This window comes from Crotalus tigris, unplaced genomic scaffold (genome assembly GCF_016545835.1).
Source record: "Crotalus tigris isolate CLP2741 ecotype Arizona unplaced genomic scaffold, ASM1654583v1 scf7180000021363.294534, whole genome shotgun sequence".
Taxonomy (NCBI): Eukaryota; Metazoa; Chordata; class Lepidosauria; order Squamata; family Viperidae; genus Crotalus; species Crotalus tigris.
Genome location: NW_024098473.1, coordinates 75,005 through 98,920, shown reverse-complemented (window position 1 = coordinate 98,920; position 23,916 = coordinate 75,005). Strand labels below are relative to the sequence as shown.

General features: G+C 35.9%; 3 protein-coding genes across 8 annotated transcripts; 1 reads left to right on the top strand and 2 right to left on the bottom strand.

Annotated features, from left to right (window-relative positions):
• Nucleotides 1-217: 217 nt before the first annotated feature.
• LOC120296606 (olfactory receptor 11L1-like) lies at nucleotides 218-3,204 on the top strand. Of its 5 annotated transcripts, none has more exons than XM_039318423.1 (3): nucleotides 230-268; nucleotides 483-542; nucleotides 1,882-3,204. In XM_039318423.1, exon 3 carries the CDS (start codon nucleotides 1,906-1,908, stop codon nucleotides 2,842-2,844), a length of 939 nt encoding a protein of 312 aa, XP_039174357.1. In that variant the 5' UTR covers nucleotides 230-268; nucleotides 483-542; nucleotides 1,882-1,905; the 3' UTR covers nucleotides 2,845-3,204. The 5 variants fall into 5 exon arrangements, with proteins under 5 accessions (XP_039174354.1, XP_039174358.1, XP_039174355.1 ...); XM_039318422.1 differs by having other exon boundaries at nucleotides 247-268; nucleotides 1,414-3,204; XM_039318420.1 differs by lacking the exon at nucleotides 483-542 and having other exon boundaries at nucleotides 218-268.
• Nucleotides 3,205-5,589: 2,385 nt separating this feature from the next.
• LOC120296610 (olfactory receptor 6M1-like) lies at nucleotides 5,590-8,814 on the bottom strand. Its single transcript, XM_039318426.1, has 2 exons — nucleotides 8,417-8,814; nucleotides 5,590-7,236 (listed from the first exon to the last, which is right to left on the bottom strand). Coding segments are annotated over exons 1-2 (942 nt in total). The 5' UTR covers nucleotides 8,419-8,814; the 3' UTR covers nucleotides 5,590-6,296.
• A 1,325-nt stretch (nucleotides 8,815-10,139) lies between these two features.
• On the bottom strand, nucleotides 10,140-14,875 carry LOC120296622 (olfactory receptor 6M1-like). 2 transcript variants are annotated; one of them, XM_039318453.1, is made up of 2 exons: nucleotides 14,462-14,875; nucleotides 10,140-14,186 (listed from the first exon to the last, which is right to left on the bottom strand). In XM_039318453.1, the coding sequence occupies exon 2, from the start codon at nucleotides 14,178-14,180 to the stop codon at nucleotides 13,203-13,205; it is 978 nt and encodes a 325-aa protein (XP_039174387.1). In that variant the 5' UTR covers nucleotides 14,181-14,186; nucleotides 14,462-14,875; the 3' UTR covers nucleotides 10,140-13,202. The 2 variants fall into 2 exon arrangements, with proteins under 2 accessions (XP_039174387.1, XP_039174388.1); XM_039318454.1 differs by having other exon boundaries at nucleotides 14,495-14,874.
• Nucleotides 14,876-23,916: the final 9,041 nt, after the last annotated feature.

The window sequence follows — 23,916 nt, the reverse complement described above, 5'->3', positions numbered from 1 at the left end:
CAGCTCTACTTTCTACTATCTCTAGTGTCAATATTTTTCTTCAAAACTTTTTCTTTCTTGCATGCTTTGGGATACAGGATCTTCTTTATTAACACCCAATAGATGAGTCATGATTTTTTTTCCCCCTCTGGGCCCTTAAAGAATTCTCTCTCTGGGGTGATGTCCAAGGCTTGATAATCATAGTCTCTGTGTTTCTTTAATCAGAAACGTAGGATTCTGAGGAAGCCCCACCTTATTTTTTTTATAGCTCTGAATGTTTAAATGAAAGGTACTGTTTTCAGTGAGTTGCAATGTCTTATTGGCCTTTGAATTGAAATGAAACAAGGTTGATTATAGATTTATTGTTTTCTCTGTCCTTTTAAATGAACACTACTTATTTAATTTATCAGTTCTTAAATATTATTTGGATCTATCAACTAAAGTTTCAGTTTAATTTGTTGTTGATTAATTGTTGCTGCTTATTTTTCTTTGGATATTTATAGTAAGCTTATGATCCTGATCACAGCACACACTGAAAGGAAGTTTATTCTAAGATTTTCCAGGTATAATCACGATCCATTCATATAAAACTAATAAAAGAATTATTTTAATTCTGTACTGAGGTCCATGAATTTTTTTAATAACCACATCATAGATGGAATAAAACAACCTCTCACCAAAATAACTACCCCAATTGCAATTTATCAAAAATATAATTTCATACAATGTATTAAACATAATGTGCAAGCTGCTCATAGATAATTCTGTGAATAACTAATATCGTTTCTAATTCTTGTATTCTATTTAAATATAAAATTTATATTTATTTGTATTGAATATCAACCTGGTTTCCATCAATGCTTAGATTGCCTAGTTTTTTTATTATTTTATTTTGATTTAGTCAGATTGTTATCCCAGTTATGGACTGAATAAGCATTGATGTCCTTATCCAAGTTGTCAGTTAGGACATTGAATTCCACAGTACATAGCACAGAAACAATATTCAGTAATATATCTTAGAATAGGCAATGGTTGTTAAATTAGATCATTTCAAGAAACTTTTAAATGAATTCATGGACTATGTATGAGAGCTAAATAGACTATCCAAATTCAAAGATATTCCATATCTGAAAATCAGGTATTGGAGAAAAAAAATGTTATCAGAGTTATGTATTCTATCTGTAAACTCCCTAGATATATTATAGTTGGCTACTGTTGGAAATAGTATTAAATTTTCTAAAACCTAGAGAACAATAACAATTCATTTAATAATTTCATTTCAAATAATAAACAAACACAACCAAAGAACTTAATGATATTTGCTCTGGTACAAGTATAAGAATAATAACTTCATTCATCATTGTTATTTTTAAAACCTATAATTTTATTTACAGTTGCTATCATTATTTCTCTCTGTGTGTCTGTCTCTTTCAGCATATTCACACTAGAATTTTGCACTAGAATTTGAAAACAGCTTGGAATTTTTGGGTTCAAACACTGTCAGCACTTTTTGATCACAATTAAGGTCCAGCTGTACCATAACTAAATCAACAGAGAAGCTTTGGTTTGATTTGTGATGCTCCACTCTCCTATTTAAGCAAGCAATTGCCTCTTGTACCTGAATTTCAGGCATTTTAAGGGAAATATTTGAAATTTCCCCTTAGCCTAGACAAAGAAATAAGGGTGAAATTGACAAGGGCATTGTGGATTTCCCTATCATTTCTCTTAGAGACAAACAAGGAATATTTGGTTCTTGTTTTTAATATTTCAGGTCACGATAAGCATTGATCATGGTGTTTCTTAAATTCAAGAAATAAAGAATGGTAACATAGAGTTGCTATTAGACATAGGTCTCCTCACTCTTCATAGAAGTAATCTATTACAATTGAATTACACCTCCAGGAGAACCTAAGAACATTGCAGCAGATGGAGAATCGCAGCACCATATCTGAATTCCAGCTTCTAGGGTTTCAGATCTTTTCAAAGTGGGAGATCACCCTTTTTGCTCTATTCTTATTTATCTATATATTAACTGTCACAGGGAATGTGATTATCATTGCAGTGGTCAAGTTGGAGCCATGTCTTCACTCTCCTATGTATGCTTTTCTCCAAAACCTTTCTTTCCTAGAGATTTGGTATACCAGCACAATTGTGCCTAAAATGCTCCGCAGTCTTCTCTGGGAGACCAACACCATCTCTTACAATGGATGCATAACCCAGCTCTACTTTTTTGTCTTTCTGGGGGCAACAGAATGCTTTCTTTTATCTGTGATGGCATATGACAGATTCCTGGCCATCTGTGATCCACTGCATTACACAATAACCATGGATAGTCAGACCTGTAGACGACTGGCAATTGGGTCTTGGGTGATTGGTCTCATCACAGGACTGTTGCCATCTTTGTTGATCTCCAAATTATCTTTCTGCAGATCCAACCGAATCAATCATTTCTTTTGTGATATCCCACCTTTGTTGAAGCTCTCTTGTTCTGATACTTCAGTCACTGAGATTACTATATTTGTGCTCTCTTTGTTGGTCCTTTTTACATGTCTCTTGCTTACCTTGGTATCTTATGCCTTCATCATCTTTACTATTCTAAAAATCCCCTCTGCTTCTGGAAGGAAAAAGGCCTATTCCACCTGTGGCTCCCACTTGGCTGTGGTGATAATATATTTTGGCACTATGATCTCAATGTACGTTCGCCCCAATATTAACTTTTCCTCAGAACTGAATAAGGTGATATCTATTTTCTACACTGTCATAACACCCCTTCTGAATCCTGTAATTTACAGTCTGAAGAATAATGATTTCAGAGGAGCCTTTCAGAAACTAATTGAGAAGATGCATGCCCAATTTTGCTTGTAAAGCAATGAAATGTGGTTGTAGATTTTAATTTACTGTTATTTTTACATTGCACTTGTTTCAAAAATCAGTAAACTGAAGTATCATAAGCTTACTATATGTATAATTTCTAATGTACTGGCATATGTAGTAGCTATAGCAACATTTTCAAACTCAATTCCAAAATCAAATCAGATATGTTCAAATATACAATTGTAACATGAGTCTGATGGAATGATCTTTATTATGTTCCTAACTACAAATAAAATATTATTGTCTTGTCTGCTCCTTCTCATCTAAATAATGGAGGATTGTCTTTGATGTAATGTATATCCTAAGACCATTCAAAGTTATAAAGGAAAAATATGATCCTTTTTCACACTTATGGCCATTGTGAGGTCATGTGAACAAAATTCAGAGGCTTGGCAACTAATTTATATTTGTGACTGTTGCAGTGTCCAAGAGACATGAGATCACCATTTGTGACTTCCTTATAAGCAAAGTCAAAAGGGGAGCCAGATTCCCTTAACAACCATGTTACTAACTTTTCAGCTGTGCTGATTCACTTAACAACTATAGCAAGAAAGGTTATAAAATGTGACAAAATTCATATAACAACTGTTTCACTTAGCAATAGAAATTTGGGGCTGAACTGTGGTCGTAGATTGAGGCCTACCTATAATCTGCCTACCTGTAACCATGAATTCCATATTATAAGCTTCAATGAACTTTTCTTATTATGAAGTATAGAATAATATTCAGAATTATATTTGCATGGAGTAAATATATTGTATGACTTTGAATTGTCTTTATTTTGTTTAAACTTCTTAGGAAGTTCCAGTCACAAGCTTTCAAAATGAGACTAAAATGGACCCTTGGTTTGGAGATATGCTGGAAACTAGACATTTTCTGGGTTCAAAGATAGCATCAGGGTAAATTGATAAAAAAAATGGAAAAGAAATGCCATAATTGAACTCTGAAGGATATAATAAAGTTTCTACTTCATATTGGCAAAGTGTGGTCAAAGCAACACAAAAATTATTTATCAGGGTAATTTATATCGTCACTGAAATCCACTTAATATATAGACAGCTGCAGATATAGATATAGTTTTACATAGCATTTGGTACTAATCAAATTCCATGTATGTCATTTATTGATTTTTTTTAAGTAACTCTGAATCACTAAACAAGAAGCTACATGATTCTAGTTATGAGGGCAGATTACCAAGCTGCATGGTTAAAGTAAGCAAAATATCAAAATCAGTACATGATTTTCCAATCAAAGGTTCCTAGGAAGAAACTTTGGTCTCCACTTGAGGTGTTGAACTTTTAATTAAAAGTTAATTAACTTAACGTGTTTATTTTATAGCTATTATATAACAAGGCATTATAACTGACTGCATCTAGAAAAGGGTGCAACTTTTATTCTTATATACAGAATAAGGTACAAGAATTCAGCTAGTGTTAGGACAAATTGGGTAAAACTTCAGTGTTTATATGTAAATAAATCAGAATATGTTGCTAAACAAAATTAGGCATATAGCTATACATGCATACTTTTATTATATCTTTGAATGTTTAATGGATTTTGTTGCTTATAAAGTAACTATAGCAAATCTATTGAACTATACAATGGATATAATAGGAGAATTGAGGAAGCAGATTTAAAATAAAAAATTAAAAGTTCCACTGTGTTTTCATTCCAATTCTATTAATGCCTTTTTCATTTAAATAAATTTTTATTGTTTAAATTAATACACATTTTTATGATTAAAGTTATCCATAGGACATGCATTTTATTTCTGTACGTCTGTCTTAATTATTTGTGCAAGAATAGAGACACATAAGTAATATAGCAACAGCCTTCTATTACTAGTAACTGAAATTATCTGCCAATTATTTTCATTTCATCTAAAATAAATTTATTTTCAAGCAGAGGCTTAGTAGGAATGGTATTAATGCTACAGCATTTAGAAAGCATTTTCAGCGGAATAATCAATGTAAATTTAGAGGTTCTATTCCCTAGCATAGGAAAAGGAAATCCATTATACTTCTAAACAGCCAATTATGGACAATATTATTAGGTCACATGCAAAGTATACATCCATGCATGGTCATTTTTCGTCAGTTATCACTATCATCTTGTCGTCTTTAAACCTGATCATGCCATTCATCAGATATCTATTTTTTATGATTTTTTAAAAATCTTCTGGAGAACAGAAGGAAATACTGACATAAACAACCACATTTGAATTGGATGTCCTCTTTTTCATGCCTTCATGTTTAATATCCTAGATCAGAGGTAGGCAACCTTGGCTCTTTTATAACTCGTGGACTTCAACTCCCAGAATTCCTGAGCCAGCATGGCTCAGCTTAGAAACCTCGCCTTTTCCCCTCAGCGTGGCTGGCTCGGAAATTCTGGGAGTTGAAGTCCACAAATCATAAAAGAGCCAAGGTTGCCTACCCCTGTCCTAGTTTATAGTTTTGTCTTTATCATTCACAAGTTGACAATGGATGAGTATAAAGAATCTAGGTTCTTATAACTGTGCTCTTCATTTTCATTAATGTTTTTTTCTACTTTTCAACAAGTTAACTATGGAATAAACATTCATTGGCAACAATTTTTCCTTACTGTATCTCCATGAAAGAAAGCAAGGGTTTCAGAACATGAACAGAAATAGTTGATGGAGAAAGACAATCAGGAAATTTAATTTTGTTTTCTGCTATCTAAGGATGAGTGAATAGGATTATGAATAAAATTCAGTAGTGAGGGAAAGCCTGAAATTAGCAACTTTATTATCTTTACTAAAGCAGCAACAGCAAAATCTTTTCAGAATGTTTTCATTACTTTAATAATTGTCCAAGCATTTTCATAACTTTTGATCATTCCAAAAATGAAATTAAATAGGAACATGAAGTCAATTTTCAAGAGATACATTTGCTTTGCTTTTCGGTCTGTTAAATGTATAGAAGAGACACTTCATTCACTTTCTCACATCAGAAACACATATGTAGACTGGAATGCACAATTTTAAAAAAAGACATTTTTTAAAAAAAAATAGTGCAAACTAAATATTTCTGCATAGCTACCTGATCTTAATATTAAATACCAATCTTTATTAACAATTGATTCTTTTAAATACAAAATGATAGGAATCCAGTAATTTTCCTTATCTAACAAAAAGAATGTTTGGTTATCAATCACTTTTAATTATATTGCAGAAAAAAGAATCCTGCCACCATTTGTTTCCTTGATATTCATCCATAGTTTTCTTTTAAGGTACAATTCTGAGGTGCAGATTATACTATAGGTAGAAATATTAATTCTTTCATCAACTGCTAGTATGACATGGAGAAAGGAGGGGTTGTTCATAAATATTTAACTTGAACTTGATCATGTTAACTTGATTGCACAGCAACTTACAACTTACAACTTCCAGAAGTTCTCCATTGAGAGAATGTGAATTAACTTCACTAGACTGCATGCTTTATGAAAATTGTTTTTGCAGCCTCTTTCATTTGCTTATTTCTCAAACTGAATATGAATGGGCTCAACAAAGGAGTCAATACTGTATTGATTAGAGAAACAATTTTATTTGTTGATGGATTGCTGCCTGAAGGCCTTACATACATGAAAATGCAACTGCTATACCCAAGACTAACCACAGTTAAGTGGGATGAACAAGTAGAGAATGCCTTTTGTCTTCCGGAGGAAGATGGAATCTGGACAATAACTGTGACTATATAAACATAGGATATAATGGTGCTAATGAAAGACCCTACCACAATCACTGAGGATGAGAAAAAACTTATTAACTCCACAAGATTAGTGTCAGTACAGGCCAGTTTCATCAAGGCTAAGCTATCACAGAAAAAGTGATCAATCTGATTTCTGTCACAGAAAGACAAATTTGTAACTAGGATGGTGGGGAGAATGGTTCCCAAAAAACCTGTTGCATAACAGCTAATAACTAGCCATAGGCAGAACTCATGTCTCATGATCACTGGATATTGCAAAGGATTGCAAATGGCCACATACCGATCATATGACATGACTGCTAAAAGGACAAAATCACTGCTTCCCAGGAAGAAGAAAAAATAGCACTGCGAAAGACACCCTGGGTATGAAATAGATTTGTTGCCCAGCAAAAGACTTAGCAGTACCTTGGGAATAATGGAGGTTGTGATTAGTATTTCTAAGCAAGAAAGATTACCTAAGAAAAAGTACATGGGGATGTGTAGTTGGGGATCATGAATAACCAGGATGATAATCATGATATTTCCAGCTAAAGTAATCATATATGATGCAAGAAGAATGAAGCCAATGAGATGTTCAAGTTGATGTAGTTCAGGAAAATCTAGTAGCTGAAAACTGACAATGAGTGTATGATTCTCCATCATGTTTTGGAAATTCCTGACAAAAATAATAGGAATATGCATTAAATTAGTAATATATTAAAAAGTAAAGAAGACAGAGAAAAACCAATCAAAATGATAGCCACAGATTTTCATTTTGTTGTCAGATTAATATATATATATTGTGGAAAATAATGCCATTATATTTTTGCTATTTATTTTTCATAAAGAATAATATTAAACATTTGGAAAGAGAAGACAATTATGTAAATACATAGAAAGTATATTAAGTTAAAAGAAGTGGAGGAATGCTTGAAAAAAGGCTTAGAATTTATGAGCCACTGAGGCAAGCAAATCACAGTTAAATCCTATAAAAATCTATGATCATAAATTTTTGCTACTGTTGACTCTGGAAAATTAACTTAAAGACATAAGAATTAGTAAGACAGTATAAAGATATGGCTTAGTTAGAAACCAAACCAATATATTAAAAGTTTTGATTCTTCCGTCCCCAAACAAACAAAAAAATGGAGTTAAAAATGTCTACTTTATTCTAACTGAGGTTTGTGGAGAACAAAGAGAAGAGAGGTTATAAGGGTCAAGACACATTGCCATTCAAACCTTCATCTTCTAATAAGATGAAAATGCACAACTTGGAATCAGAGGAACAAACATCCTCCTTGAATATTTGGGTTCAACTTCCAAAATGCTATCAATATTTTTACAGGATTTCTGTACATTGTTCAGAGTGACAGAAAACAGTGGAAAGTATTGCATACTGAATATTTAATAATTTCATTAATCATAATTAATGTATTTGCTTTTTTTCCCTTGGCACTACCTACTTCTTCATCTTGGCCCATCTATATTTGGAAGAATAAGTTCTGGAATAATGGTCAAAGATGCAGTGTGTCTAAAAATTATTGCAAATTATTTTCAAATAATTTCAGGTCTTTAAATATTCCTGCTGCACCACAAAGAAATCAAATCCAACTGTCCAATCTAGCCATCTTTTCCTAATATTGTTTATAGAATCTCCCCAGTCAAGTGAACATTCTATTCAGTATACTTTGTTGAAAAACAGAGGGACATACTGCTTATTGTTGGAAAATATTCTTTATTGGATCAGTAGATTTTTTTCTTCTTCTACAAATCAATGTAACATTAATATTTTAAACTCTCAAATGAGAATGTATCAGAGCCTTTTTGAATTCCTTAAAAGGAAATATATTACTCACATGTATCAGTCTTTCGGTTTCTTAGAACTCCTTTTACTAAGAAAGCAAATTTCCAAGTGATAATCATATGTATAACATTGAAGAATACTATAAAATTTGTATTTCTTCACAAAATGGACAAATTTCTTCATTCAGTTATATGAAATGCTCCATTCAGCTAACTTATTTCTATTAGAACAGGAGTGAACATCCAGGATCACTGGGAGCCTAGGCCTCCCCATAATGTCCACTAGAACAAAATAACAGAATTGGAAGGGACCTTGGAGGTCTTCTTGAATGTTTCAGGGTAACCCTAATAAAATGATTGAACAATGCATTCAGAGTAGATTTTATTTATCGTCTGCAACTAATGTTGCTGTCTTGTTACTTCCAGTTCCATGAGAAGTGAATCATTCTTCCGTTTACATTACCCTAATGATCATTTAGTAAAATGGTACTCTTAGGACAATTCTTTTGGGGATACAATACAATGTGCTTCTTCATTGCTGTTAAAATCTAAAAGTCAATGAGTGTGATAATCTATAGGATTCTAGACTTAATCCTTTCTGTTGTATTAATGGTAATTTACCTAAAATATTTATTATTTTTCTTTCATAACATAACTTATTACATCTTCCCACTAATCATAATCAAGGCATCTAACAAGGAGTAGCACATAATATATATGCAATATGTAAATTATAGGAGAAAGTAGATAATTTTGACTGATCCTGAAAAACAGATCAGACCTGATTAATATTCGATGGATCTATAGCTATATCACCTAGGTCTAGCACCAGCAGATCTGTATCATCTCTAACTCTATCATACATAAAAACAACAATAACAAATCAATTCTCTTTCATTGCCTACTATACATGAGGATATCATTGTAATTATCAGGAAGTGAGCTCAGCTCAAAGAAGTTTTTTTTTTTTTTTTCTTGGAAGAGAAGATCCTAATTCTAATACTGCATTGCCATACTGAATTAACATTAAATAGCTAAAGTTGAAATCAGAATTGTTAATAGCTTTAAAAAGTGAACAAAGAAGTAGGTGGCAGGCTTCCTGGAAATAGGAAGATCAAACATAAGGAAAATAAATGCATCGATAAATAAATATATATTAGAATTTTCTATTTTTTAAATTATATTTGAATACATTCATCGGAGCTTGACATACATTCCAATTAATGAACATCAGATTACATCTAGTTTCCTAATATTTCTATATGAAAAAAATGCATCCAAATATTAATTATTGTTATAATTAATATTTCCATAAATACCAGTTTTTAAACCAATTCTTATAGAACCTATCATTCTTAGGAGATTCAGAAGGTATCTCCTTCAGCAATGCTTTACTTTTGTTTTGTTTTTTTGTTTACTTATTTTTTCATGTTCTGTGTAATAATAGGAATATTCAGTTATCTAAAATTTTATATTTTATATTAAATAGGTGGCAAGCTTGATTAATTCATAGATTTTGTTTCATGTACCATTTAAATCTTTACATGTGTATGCTTCTTATAATCACAAAACCAAGTAATTTACTTGCTCATGTGTTTATATATGTTTACAAATTTGTATACAGATAGGTCACAATTAGTGCAAGTTTGAATAATGCATTATTTGAATAAGTGCAAATTATAAACTGATACCAGGTCATGTTTTTTTTTAAACAATTTTTATTAGTTTTCCATTTTCCCCCCACAAGGCTTAAGAACCAATGTGGAGATAGGGTTATCAATTAAAAACAATAACATTATAAATATACAGCTCACACAATATTCCTTGAAATTCCCCTCTCTCTCTATTTAGGATATTATAATCAAATTAATACATTTCTAAAAACAAATTCATATATATAAATTCCGTTAATGAATAAAAAATATTCAACAACTCATTATCTATCCCATAGAATCCTATTTTACATTTTATTAGTTTTTCAAATGTTAAACTTAAACTAACTCTCTCTATTTAAAGTATTATATTCAAATTAATACATTTCTAAAACAAATTCATTCATTAATATATCACTACATATAGATTCCATTAATCAATAAAAAAATTTCAACAGCTTATTATCTATCCCATAAGATCCTGTTTTACGCTTTATTAATTTTTCAAACATTTAAACTTAAACTAATACATTTATATACTATTCAGGTATCCCAAGTTTCTCTTATTTAAACATATTATTTCCATAACTAAATTCTTACATCTCTCAACTATATTCTATTCTTATTCAATAATTTTCCAATTATTAATTTCATCTCTTCCATTATTTCAATCTTTTCCTAATTATACCACCCCTAATATTAAAAACACATAAAAAAAATACTAAGGAAGAAAAAGAAAAAACAATACGAAGGAAAAAGAGTATAGATAAACCAAGGAGGAAAGAAAGAAAAGAAAAGAAAAGCAAAAAAGGGAGAGAGAAACAAAAAATAATCTATCATTCAAAAAAACATATTTTTACTATATTTCAATATTAAATTTTAAATCTTTTCATAATGCAGATCATGTTTAATGTGACCCGAAATTTAATTAATGTGAAGCCAGCACACAAGCAATTGAAGCTTTAGATGTTGCTAATTTGTGTGTTTAAAAAATGGAAAAAAGATTACAGGAAAACAGTGTATATTTTTATTTGTTTTTATTTTGCTTTCTATAATAATACAATGTTTACTGTACATTTAAATTAGTCAATTTTCTATCCTTTGCTATATTTCATTAATATAAAACAAAAAATATGTTCAATATTTTTTCTTACCTATTTCCATTGAAGTACAACCAACTACCCTATTTTCTATAGAAATATAGCTATGCATAGTGCACATTTAAATAATGTAAATATTTAGTTGGATTCATTGGCTACACTAGTCCAGACCTACTTGTATTTTACTTTTTTCAGAACTTTCCAAAGAAAAACTGAAGCTTTCTGACTAGCATACAGGTAAATTAAAAATGTAAAATATGAAGCCATGATATAATAAAAAGCATAAATCATCACAAAAATAATTATTAAGATTTCAGAAATATATTTAAAATCGCCATTTTTTAGTTATTCCAAACATGGACTAAAGAATGGAATCTCATATCCATAAATATGTTAAAACAGTATCAACAGATCTAAGATTAAAGTTAGTTCATCCAACATTTACATTTATAACTGTAAAGGTGAGAAGGGAAGAGACGTGCTTTTCAGTTTGCAAGATTGATGCCAGCCTTGCAAGATAGCCTAGTCCAGAAGCATTAATAATCTTGCAAGTCTCAAAATACAAGGAACTAGGGAAGGTTGTTTGCCATGTCCACATTACTTCTACTACTTGTTTGACCATTATCTAGTGTGCAGCTCTTCCTCTGTCTTCCAAGGCTATTCATACATACCATTACAATGCCACAACTTTGAAATTTGAATATTTATCAGGAATTATGATTGTATTGAACATGGTGGGGTATCTAAAGGATTGATACTGAGAAACTGAAAATATAATATTATTCCAGATATCAAAGAATGGCTGTAAGAAATCTGTGATCGAACTGTTTTGGAAAAGGCAATGTTTTCTGCCAACCAAAGGCTGCAGCAAATAATATCAGCATGATAGAGATTTTCTGATATTTTATAATAATATTCCATACTATTCATATTACTTCACATATAGATCCCCACACATTACAGTGGCATAACTACATACTAGTTTTATAACATAGGAGGTAAGGAGGAAAGATGATTGTTGTTGTTTTAACAAATTAGCAAAAAGTCTTCCTTGAGAGGGAGTTAGTAACATTCTATTTATCCCAAAACAAGAAAAATGGTGGAATATACATCAAATCTACAGTCAGTCATTGGCTTTTGAATTTATTTACAGCACTATTAAATATTTTTTTCTTGGTGTACATCATAACATCATGATGAATGAAATGAACTCCAAGCATCCTTTGTAAACACTTTCTTCTACTGAAATGAATATCAATTTAACTGTTTTAATCTGATTAATGTGTTTTATTTTTCTTATTGTTATATGTTCAGTTTTTATGCTAGGGCTTAAAACATAATAATAAATGTCACTAAAATTAAAAGATTATTTTTTTACATGAATTTTAAGCTGGGTTACCCACATAATTTAACTTGAATAAATACTATCTCTGCTTACTTTTTAATTTGTTATGAAAATATCTTGGAGGAAGATATCTATCTATCTATCTATCTATCTATCTATCTATCTATTTCTATCATATCTATCTATCTATCTATCTATCTATCTATCTATCTATCTATCTATTATCTATCTATCCATCTATCCAAGACAGTAAAATATAAAACAATTTATTTGTAAAGTACAAAAAAAAGGGTAAAGAGCAATATTATATTTATTTTTATTATGTGATTTTTATGATTACTTTACCTCTGCAAGTATTCCTTTGTCTCTAGTTAGGGAAAAAAATATAATTATATATTCTGTATTAACTAGATTTCCTCCGAGGTTATATTTTACAAATGATGGAAAGCTTCATTGTTGGTAAGCTCTCTAGATGTAGATTTTGTGCACAAACATATAAAGAAAAGAAAAAAAAAGTCAGCAAATGAGTAAAATTTTGAATGTTTGGATTCAGTACCATCATTAAGCAATGTGTTGATACAATATAACACACAAAGGAGTAATAGCCTTTCTCAAGTTGCAGAGCTCATTTGATGGTTTGGTCTCAACACCATTTCTCACAAAGCTGTAAGTCTGTTATACATATAAAAGAGAAGAGTATGTTTTCACAATTTATAACTAATAGGGAAAGCATAAAGATTTTTCACTCTAAATGTTTTGTCATATGAGTGAGCTTTTTAATAAAGTCCCTAAAAACCTCTTGGACTTTCTGATTTCTAAAAGTGAATATGATGGGGTTTAGCAGAGGCGTTATAGCAGTAGTGATCAAAGAGGCAATTTTGTTGAGATTCATAGAGCTAGTTTGAGAAGGTCTGATATAAATGAAGATTGAGGTGCCATAGCCAATTGAAACAACTGTAAAATGAGAAGCACAAGTTGAAAAGGCCTTTTGCCTTCCTGTGGCAGAAGGAATTTGCAGGATAGTACTTAGAATGTAAATATAAGAGATCAATGTCAGTAAAAGGGAACCCAGAATAATAGGAAGTGAGACAAGGAAATCAATAAACTCCAGCAGGCGAATGTCAGCACAAGCTAAGTGAAGCAAAGGGGCACTGTCACAGAAAAAGTGATTGATCACATTGGGCCCACAATAGGGCAAACCCAGTTTCATCACAGTGGGAGTAAGAATGGAAAAGAAGCCACTCATCCAGGAAGCCAATACCAGAGAAATACAGACCTTCTCATTCATCATGGTAGTATAATGAAGGGGGTAACATATGGCTACATACCGATCATAAGACATCATTGCCAATAGGACATATTCAGAAGTACCAAACAGAAAATAGAAGTATGACTGAATTAAACATCCAGAGAAGGAAATATTCTTCCGCTCCAATAAGAGGTTTTGCAACATCTTTGGAACCACCGTTAGGGTTATCAGGATTTCAATTATGGACAAGTTATACAGGAAGAAATACATTGGTGACTGGAGGCGGTAATCTGATGATATCAGAATTATAATTAGCATGTTCCCAATCATTGTTGCCACCAAAAGGAGGAAAAACAACAGGAAAAGGAGAATCTCTATCTCCCAAGAATTGGGGAACCCAATTAAGATGAATTCTGTTATACTTGTTGTATTTCCTCTTTCTATGTGTCTTCCTTCTAAATCTTTCCTCATGGCCACCTAGAACAATAGGAAGCATAATTGAAGTTGAAGCTGGAAAAGGTTTTCTTGAAATTGTTACTTACAGTTTATTTCTCAATCTATTATATGCTTATCTTAATATTTTATAATATTATAAAAACAATTATACACTCTGAGAAGAAATTCATTTAGTTTTTAAATATGTTTAGCTATATATATGAATCCATAGAGACCAATTGATCAAGATAATTTGGATTCAATACCAATTTCAACAATTGTGATTAATCTAAGATCCCAAGTATTAAATAACTTACCTGGATTAGAATCAAATACTCTCTGATACCTACCTATTATAAGAGCAGCATAGTAACATTATCATAGGCTTGAATAATAAAAATCTATAGAAAATCATCATTAGCAAATAAAGATTCACTCTTAAAATACATGACCTGACTTCCTGAAAATATGAATATTTTTAACATGATTTTGCCCTTCCCATTTTCAATACTTTGAGATTTCTTTTGTCAGAAATTATAGATCCTTTTCCTGGAGTAAGCACAATACTTTCTTCAAAATAATCAAGAAAGATTCTGAAAATGGAACTGCAAGCATTCTGTTGAAAGTTAAACCCATTTTCACAGCAAGTTTGTAAGAATACTCTAAGAAAAGATTCAATATGAGTTTCAGAGATTCCTTAAATAGCCTTTATATTTTAGAGCTCTGCTGAGAAGATTCTCTTTATAAACTCTGGTATACCACAAAAGTAAGAAAACGGCAGATTAATTCCACATGGAAAATTTCTCCCCTTTTTCATTATTAGAGCAATACAGAGCAACAAAAAAAAAATATTTTTATCAGTGTATTCCCATGTGGTCCATTATAGGTAGAGATGTTTTCTATTTTCTACTTCTTTTTTCTTTCTTTTTTTCTTTCTTCACACACACACACACACACACACACACACACATAAATAGCTCGGTATTTATTAATTTTTTCCAGTTTGGATTTTTCCTGGTGGTCGAGATTCATTTATTTTATGACATGGATATACCCAGGAATTGTGTTTTCACTGACATTATTAAATATATATATACACACATATATATATATATCTTTGGTTATTCGGGTTTTCTCTCGCATAAAATTGGAAGTATCTTGGCGACGTTTCAATGAAGTCCCATTTGTCATCTTTAGGCTGGTGTTTTCAGCTTGTGCTTCGAGGAGCAATGTGTGGTCTTAGCTGTTTCTTCTTCTAAGACCACACATTGGTCCTTGAAGCATGAAGCTGAAAACACCAGTCTGAAGATGACGAATGGGATTTCGTCGAAACTTCGCCAAGACACTTCCAATTTTACGTGGGAGAAAACCCGAATAACCAAAGACCTACATACAAACTCCCACGAAGACCTCAGAAAATATATATATATATATATATATATATATATATATATATATATATATATATATATATATATATCTTGTCTTTATTGTTTTCATAAATAATTCAAAGCAAAAAATATACCTAATATTCCTTCCTCCTATTTTCCCCACAACAACAACTCTGTGTGGCTTGGGCTGAGAAAGAGTGACTGGCCCAAATTCTTTCAGTTGGTTTTCATGCCTAATATAGGACTAGAACTCACAGTTTTGTGGTTTCTTGGGTTTTTGATTCCAAGGTTATTTTTTTAAGCTAGCTTCTAAAAGCTACCATGTATTTGTAGCATACTTAAGCTGATTTTGATATTTTCTGAAGATTAAGAGTAAGAACCTAGAAGTAGGCATGCTTTATTTTCCCTAACAACTCTCATTTAAGGCAATCATGATTACAACTGATACATCAGGCTGAACCTGCATAGTCCATCATTTTGGAATTTCTCCTCCCCTTAATCTTATATCAGATGGTTCCCTTTTTTATTAACACTTCAAACTTAATCATTAAGTCCTCTGGACTAGTATTTTTCTTACTGATCTCATATTTGATTGACTTGGCTGCTTTTAGCTTGGACCAACATGGTGCTGATTTCAATTGGGTGGTGCTTGTTCAGAATGGTTGACACCTATTTAGTTCAACTTGTTCTGGCTTGGATAGAGTATCTTTAAACACTTGGTTGATTATCTTTCTCTGGTTTTAATTATCCTGGCCCTGGCTAGAATAAATTGGCTTATTGCTTAACCTTTGCCATTCCTTAGCAAAGCCTTGCAATGTTCCTTGCTGGGATTCTGCTGGCTGCTTAGCTTTTTTTACATCACACTTACTGAACATACTGAGTGGGTTTGCTAGCTAGGTCCTCTCTTTTTTTCTGCTCTCTCTCTGCTGGTCACCTTGTCAGCCAAATACTTTGCCCCATCTGGAATCTTGTTAATAGCCAACATGCTGGGTAAAGCTATTTGACTACTGCTAGTGGTCCTGAGTTTCTCGGAGCTGGCTGATCCACCAAGCAATTCTTCTTTATATTACTTCATATCACATTATCACTTCATATGCCAGATCATATAATTTTGGGAGGGATATAAGAACACACTATTAGATATGTGATATAATGGCCTTTTTCCTCATCATAAGTTTAGACTTAAAGAATTTGCAGAATGATTAATTTCATTGAAATATTTGCTTCAATGTATAACTTATACATTGAACAAAAGCCTTCACAGAGACATCTGAAAAGCATAAAAGTTCATTAGCAGCAAAACTTTTTTTATTGAAAAGTTTTATACAAATTTTCCATTTTATTACAATACAATATCCCTCCCTCCGTCCCCCCCTAACCCTAGCCCCCCCTCACTTCCCAAAGCTGATTACAGGGTTACAAATAAGCAAACAAATTCTAACTAAGCTTATCCAACTATACCAATAACCAAATCCATAAAATACTTTAACCCAAATACAAGAAATTTTCAAAAAAAGAAAGAAAATTAAAAACAAAAATAACAATATAAACAATTCCCACTTTAAACTATAAGTTATTCAAAAACTAAAAGGGGTGTTGTCTTACCTGAATGCCTTTTCTCAGCATAATGATGGAGAATCCATGGATGGGTTGTCTTAATATATCTGATCCAATTAGACTAAGTCTGAATCTTAGTACCGCACCCGCTGTGCCAATTGCACCCCAATTTTAGGCTTAGGCGATACTCAGACTTTAGTCTGACGCGTCTGAACAATATGGGAACCAGGCCAACTGACTTAATGGGAGGGAGTGGATTCTCCATCATCATGCTGAGAAAAGGCGTTCAGGTAAGACAACGCCCCTTTCTCCAGCATGATTGGATGGAGAACCCACGGATGGGACATACCAAGCCCTGTGTCCCTAAGGGTGGGAATTAGTTTGGGCCTGGGTCCCGTCCGATGTTAATGTGTGTTCTAGTACCTTGCGGCCAAATGAAGCCAGAGAAGAGGCATATATATTTATATATATATCCATCTTGTAGTGATGGACAAAGGAAGAGGGCGATGCCCATGTTGCTGCTCTACAAATTTCCTCTATGGAGGCCTGGGTAGTCCAGGCAGCTGTAGTAGCTGCGCCTCAGGTGGAATGGGCCGTAATATGCCTAGGAGCTTGCAGTGACTGAGTCTGGTATGCCAGAGAAATACAAGCTCTAATCCACCTGCCTATTGTGGTTGAAGAAACCTTTTGTCCTAGTGACAAAGGGTGAAAGGACACAAACAGAACCTCTGTTTTGCGGAAGGATGAGGTTCTCTGTATATAACAATATAAACCCCTGTGCACATCCAATTTGTTCCACTGAACCTCTATGTCATTAGATGGGTTAGGACAGAAGTCTGGCAAAACTATTTCCTGAGATCTATGATACAAGGAATTAACTTTGGGCACGAAGGAGGGGTCTAGCCTAAGGGTTACCGTGTCATTATTGAAAGTACACAGGTCCTTTCTCACTGAAAGAGCAACCAGTTCAGAAATTTTTCTGGCCGAAGTTACAGCAACAAGAAAAGCCACCTTCATCGATAATTATTTAAACAAACAAGTGTCAATAGGCTCAAAAGGTGGAGAAACAAGAGCCTGTAAGACCTGATGAAGATCCCGCGAGGGATATCTATATACAGTTGGTGGTCTAGCGTTGTTAGTTCCCTTTAGGAAGGAGCATATCATGGGGTGATGTGTTAAGGATTCATTGCCACAAGTAATAACTGTGGCAAGTGCTGCTACCTGCCTATGAATGGTGCTCGTTGAAAGACCTTTGTCCAGACCATCCACCAGGAACTCCAAGATAACTGGCACTGAAATGGTCAAAAGGTCAATTTTGTGATCTGAACACCAATTACAGAAACTTTTCCACGTGGCATCGTATATTCTATTCGTCGAGGTTCACCTGGATTGCTGAATCATGGCTATGACCCTTGATGAATATGAGTCTCAGCCTAAGGCCTGCCTCTCAAGTGCCAGAAGGTTAACTGGAGCCATTGAAGGTCCGGATAGTGTAGTTCCCCCTGAATGAGGGAGATGCGATTTGCTGGAATCCTCCATGGAGGGGATGCGGAGAGCTCCATCAGGTCGGTGAACCATGAATGTCTCAGCCAATGTGGTGCAACCAGGAGGACCTCTGCCCGTTTGTGAAGAATCTTCCTGATCGTGGTGGGAAGAAGTGGTAAGGGAGGGAAGGCATAGAACAGTTCCCTGGGCCAGGGACTGTGGAGTGCATCTGTTCCCTCCGCTGATGGAGACGGGAACCTGGAAAGGAATCTGGGAAGTTGTGAGTTGGTTGGGGAGGCAAAAAGGTCTAAGGTTGGGGAACCAAACCTGTCCACGATCTCTCTGAACATCTTCGGATCCAGCTGCCATTCGGTATGGTCCACGGTGGCTCTGCTCAGTGAATCCGCCTGTCAATTGGTCACTCCAGATATGTGCTCCGCCCTGATGGAAGCAAGATTCAATTCCGCCCAAGACCCCAGCAATTTGTCCTCTTGCATGAGAGGCCTAGACCTTGTCCCCCCTTGTCTGTGGCCATGGGCCTTGGCTGTAATGTTGTCGGTTAGAATCAGGACATGTTGGCCCTTTACTATGTCGCTGAATCTCTTTAGGTCCATGTGTATGGCTCTGAGTTCCAGCCAGTTTATAATGTTCTTTAGATCCTGCTTGGACCACTGACCTTGAGCCCAGTGTGTCTGGAGGTGTGCCCCCCACCCAAACAGGCTTGGATCTGTGGTGATGATAATCCTGTCTGGTTCTTTGAATTCTGCTCCCTGTGACAGTGCCGGAGAGTCCCACCCTCGAAGGGAGTTCAACACCGACTGTGGAACTCGGACCTTCTGATGGGATGTGCTGGTGTGAAGTCTCTGAAATGGAAGGAGAAGCCACTGTAATTCTCTGGCATGGAGACGTGCCCATGGAACAATTTGCATGCAGGACACCATCTTCCCCAATAGCTGTGATAACGAGGCCAATGTTACTACTCTGTCCTTTCGGATCCGACGTACAAGGGTCTGAATAGAGTTCCGTCAGTCCTGTGATAGGTAGACCGTACAATTGTCTGTGTCTATAATAGCGCCCAAATGGAGGAGCCGAGTTGTCAGTACGGTATGACTTTTCTGGAAATTAACAGAAAACCCGTGCTCCTGAAAGATCTTGATGGCTAGGGCGAGGTCTGATTGAGCATTTTGGAATGATGATGACTGAATCAATATGTCATCTAAATAGCATTGAACTCTAATTGGAATTTGTCTAAGGTGGGCTGCGAGCACTGCCAGTACCTTTGTAAATACTCTCAGTGCTGATGAGAGGCCAAATGGTAAGGCTCTGTACTGGTAGTGGTGTTGGGCATAGCTGAATCTGAGGAATTTGCGGTGGTCAGGAAAAATAGGAATGTGCAAATATGCCTCAGTCAGGTCTATTGAGGTAAGGAAGTCTCCTTGTCTGATGCTAGCCAGGATTGATTGCAGTGATTGCATCTTAAACTTCCTATACATCAGGTAAAGGTTTAGACCTTTAAAGTCTAAGATTGCCCTCCAGCCCCCCGAAGTCTTAGGGATGATGAAGAGGTTTGAGTAGAACCCTCATCCTTCTTGGTCTTGTGGTACTGGCTCAATTGCTTGTATTTGTAATAAATGAGCTATGGCTTCTGACATAAGATCAACTCTAGTCCTGCTTCTGGGAATAGGGCAAGAGCGGAACCTGTCAGGTGGTTTGGACTAAAATTCTAGTCTCAGACCTTGAGTGATGGTGTCTAACTCCCATGAGTCTGTAGTGGTGGCTGCCCAAGTGTTGGAAAAAAGAGTCAGCCGGCCTCCTATGGGAGGTGAGACTGCGAGATCACTTGCCTCGTTTAATGGAACGACCCCCTGCACCTCGAAAGGGCCGCTTGGTCTGGACCTGTGATCGGCTTCTGTATGCTGAATGATCCTGCTGTTGTTCTTGTCTCTGAAAGGAAGAGTGAGATGCCTGGGCCCAGTCCCAGGGTGGAGCTGGCTGAAAGGGCTGCCTTCGGTAATTGCCCTGTGATAGGCTGTTCCTCGAACGCTTATCTCCTTTCTTTGTTGAGTTAACCAGAGTTTTACATTTGTCCTTACCTTCTATTAAGTAAGGTTCTAGTGCCTTACCAAAGAGATGTCCACCTGTGTAAGGTTTAGAGACAAGACGCCATTTGGCCTTGGTATCTGCTCGCCAATTCCTGAGCCAAAGGATCCTTTGTGCTGAGATGTCTGCAGCGATGGTCTGGGCAGTGTATCTGGCCGTGTGCAGAGAAGCGTCGGCTAGATACTGGGATGCAGCTACCAACTTACCCAGATTTTGGTGAGCTCTGAGTTGGTCTGGAGGAATCATGTCCTGGAGCTCACATAGCCATAGGACTGAGGCCCTGGCGAAGAAGGCCATGGATGTTGCCGCTTTTGTTGCCCAGGCTGATGCCAAATGGGACCTGTGTAAGGCAGTCTCAATCTTTTTATCTTCTGCCCTAAGTGCCTCGTTTATATCCCCTGAGATGCTAGCATTGGGGAACAATGAATTTAGGGGTTCATCAATCTGGGGAATTTCCAATAGGGAGGTCAGAGAAGGGGCAACATTGAATAATGTCTTTTCTACAGCTCCAGGGTTTGAAAGGGATCCTAAGTTCTCCCATTGTTTCTGAACTATATTGATAAAAAAGGAAGGGCAGGGAATATGATTCTGAGAGACTGAAGGCTCGGTATATATGGTGTGGGGGCCTCTGGATGTTGTAGGTGGAGTCTCCTGTTCTTGAGGAAGGTTTGCAGTTGTGCAAGCCTTGAGTAGTAGAGAATTAAAGAGTGAATGGTCAAAGAGACCGACAGGAGGGGTAGGGTCAGATGGAGTAACACCCTCATCCTCTGACATAATCAGGCCTGATGGTTCAGCCCCTGTTGATTCTAAGTCTGATGAAGCTTCATCAATGATATCTGGAGATTGAGAATGATATATGGACTGTGGAGGTGGTTGTGTGGTGGTAGAAGCCATGAATTGAGCCACAGCTTGAGCTATCATGGACTGAAGCTGCTCAGGATTTAAGGTCTGGGTTTCAGGAGGGCGAAGCCCTGCTGCAGTGGAGGTGAATGTAGCCTGAGGACCCAAATTAATAGTGTCCTGGCCAGCTGCACCTGTCCCTGGAACCACTTTTGTGGCTGACTCCGATTGAGAAATTCCCCTGGGGGGAGACCAGGCCCCTGGGGCTGAGGCACAATGTGAGGAAAGGGGTTCAGAAATGGACCTTCCTGTTGTGGTGCCTGTCTGACCTGGGGAAGCTGCCCTCAATCTGTGGGACTCCTCTTCCCTCATCTGTTGATTAGTAGTTTCCCTGCTTGACTTGGCTCCCTTTTGGCCGGTTCGTTGGTAGACTTCTCTGCCATGTCTGAATCTACTTTGAGGGCTCAACCTCAGCAAAAATGCCCCCCCTCAGCATTGTAATATTACTAAGGGATCCCAGCAGAGATAATCCGGCCCAGGTGAGGGGGGCGGGCAGTGGGGGGTTGGTAGGCAGTGCGCCCTTCTGGAACGAGCTTGCCCTCCCCAATCCAATCAAGGTCTGTACGAGTGATAGAAGTCAGTCAATTTGAAGGCCGCTGCCTGAAAGCGTCATAAACTGTCTTCTGGACTGATCCTGCAGACAGTTAGGCTCAGTGAGTAATTAAAATGGCGACCGTGGGGTTCTTCAAAATGGCGGCTGCAACCATCTGAATGCCAAAAAGGGCCGTTGAGGTAGAGGCCTGCAAGGTCTGAGACCTTAACTGCAATGAGCCCTCGTTCCGCAGAATCGCTTGGGCTCCTAGCGCAGTGGAGGGTAATAGGTTGCTCAGCTGGTAGCGGTGTGAAGAACCGGAGCAAGCTGTGAATTTTGGCCGAGGACTTAACAAGGCCTCCAGGCTTCGGGTCTGTGATTGTTTGCAGATCCCCCCTTTTTTTCAATGTCTGTTGAGGCCGAGGGACCTTAAAAGGATCCCTCCAGGCCTGACGACCTGAGTCACCGCTTGCGGAGCCCCCCTGATGATCGGAAAGGCTTACCCCCGTCTCCAAAGCCTCAGACGATCAGCGAGGCTAGAACGGGTCCTCCGACAAACAGCTGATAGAGAGGGAGATCGTCAGAACAGCGGCTTGAATTTCGGAGGCCTCCGAAGCTGCAGTAGGTTGTGAGACATTTGATCAGAGCCCTGGGCTCTCAAGGCAGCTAGATTGGTGCAAGTTCTCAGATGGTAGAAAGGAAGACCCCTTTGAAGGGAAGGGCATGTAGGTGCCCAGCCTGTCAGCCCAGCCAGGCAGTCAGGTTTGAGGATGAACTCAGATCAATGAAAAAAATTGTCAAATTACAAAATAATAAAAAATGAGGTAATACAACTAAGTTAACAAGAATGAGAAATATCAACAATCTTCTGCTCCAGGAGCGAAGAAAAAATGCGTCTTTAGAGCAAAGAGACTAAGTCTAAAACTGGGGTGCAATTGGCACAGCGGGGGCGGTACTAAGATTCAGACTTAGTCTAATTGGAGCAGATAGATTAAGACAACCCATCCGTGGGTTCTCCATCCAATTATGCTGAAGAATGATACTTTCTAATCCCATATTTATTCTGTACATAATTTATCCATCTTCTCCACACCGAGATGTATCTTTCTTGTGAATGATCCTTCAAATAAGCAGAAATTTTGGCCATTTCTGCTAAATTAGAAACTTTAAGCGACCATTCTTCTATAGTGGGCAAAGAATCTTTCGTCCAATATTGCCCAACCAGTAACCTTGCAGCTGTAATAAGATTCAACATTAAAATAGTTTCTTTAGCATCACAATCTACAATAATATCTAACAAAAATAATTGTGGTGAAAAATTTATCTTTCTCTTGAAAAATGTTCGGTGGAACATTCTTTTGAATGTTCCACCAAATCTTAATCCAAAAAGTTTTTATGTATCTACACGTTCACCAAATATGATAATAGGTTGCATCCAAGCAACCACATCTCCAACACTTAGGCTGTAAATTGGGATACATGTGAGACAATTTTTGGGGATCCAAATGCCACCTATAAAACATTTTATAAAAATTTTCTCTTAAATTTTGCGCCTGAGTAAACTTTACATTCGCAAACCAAATTGCCCCCCATGTATCTAATAAAATTGGCTCTTGAAAATTTTGGGCCCATTTTATCATATAATCTTTAACTAATTCCGTCTCTGAATCCAATTCCACTAATACATTATAAACTCTCTTTATGTGAGCTCGACTTTGATCTTTAATCTGTTTTATCAAATTCTCATCCTCTAAAGTAATACCAACCTTTTGGTCTAAACTCCACCTATCTAACAATTGCCTATACT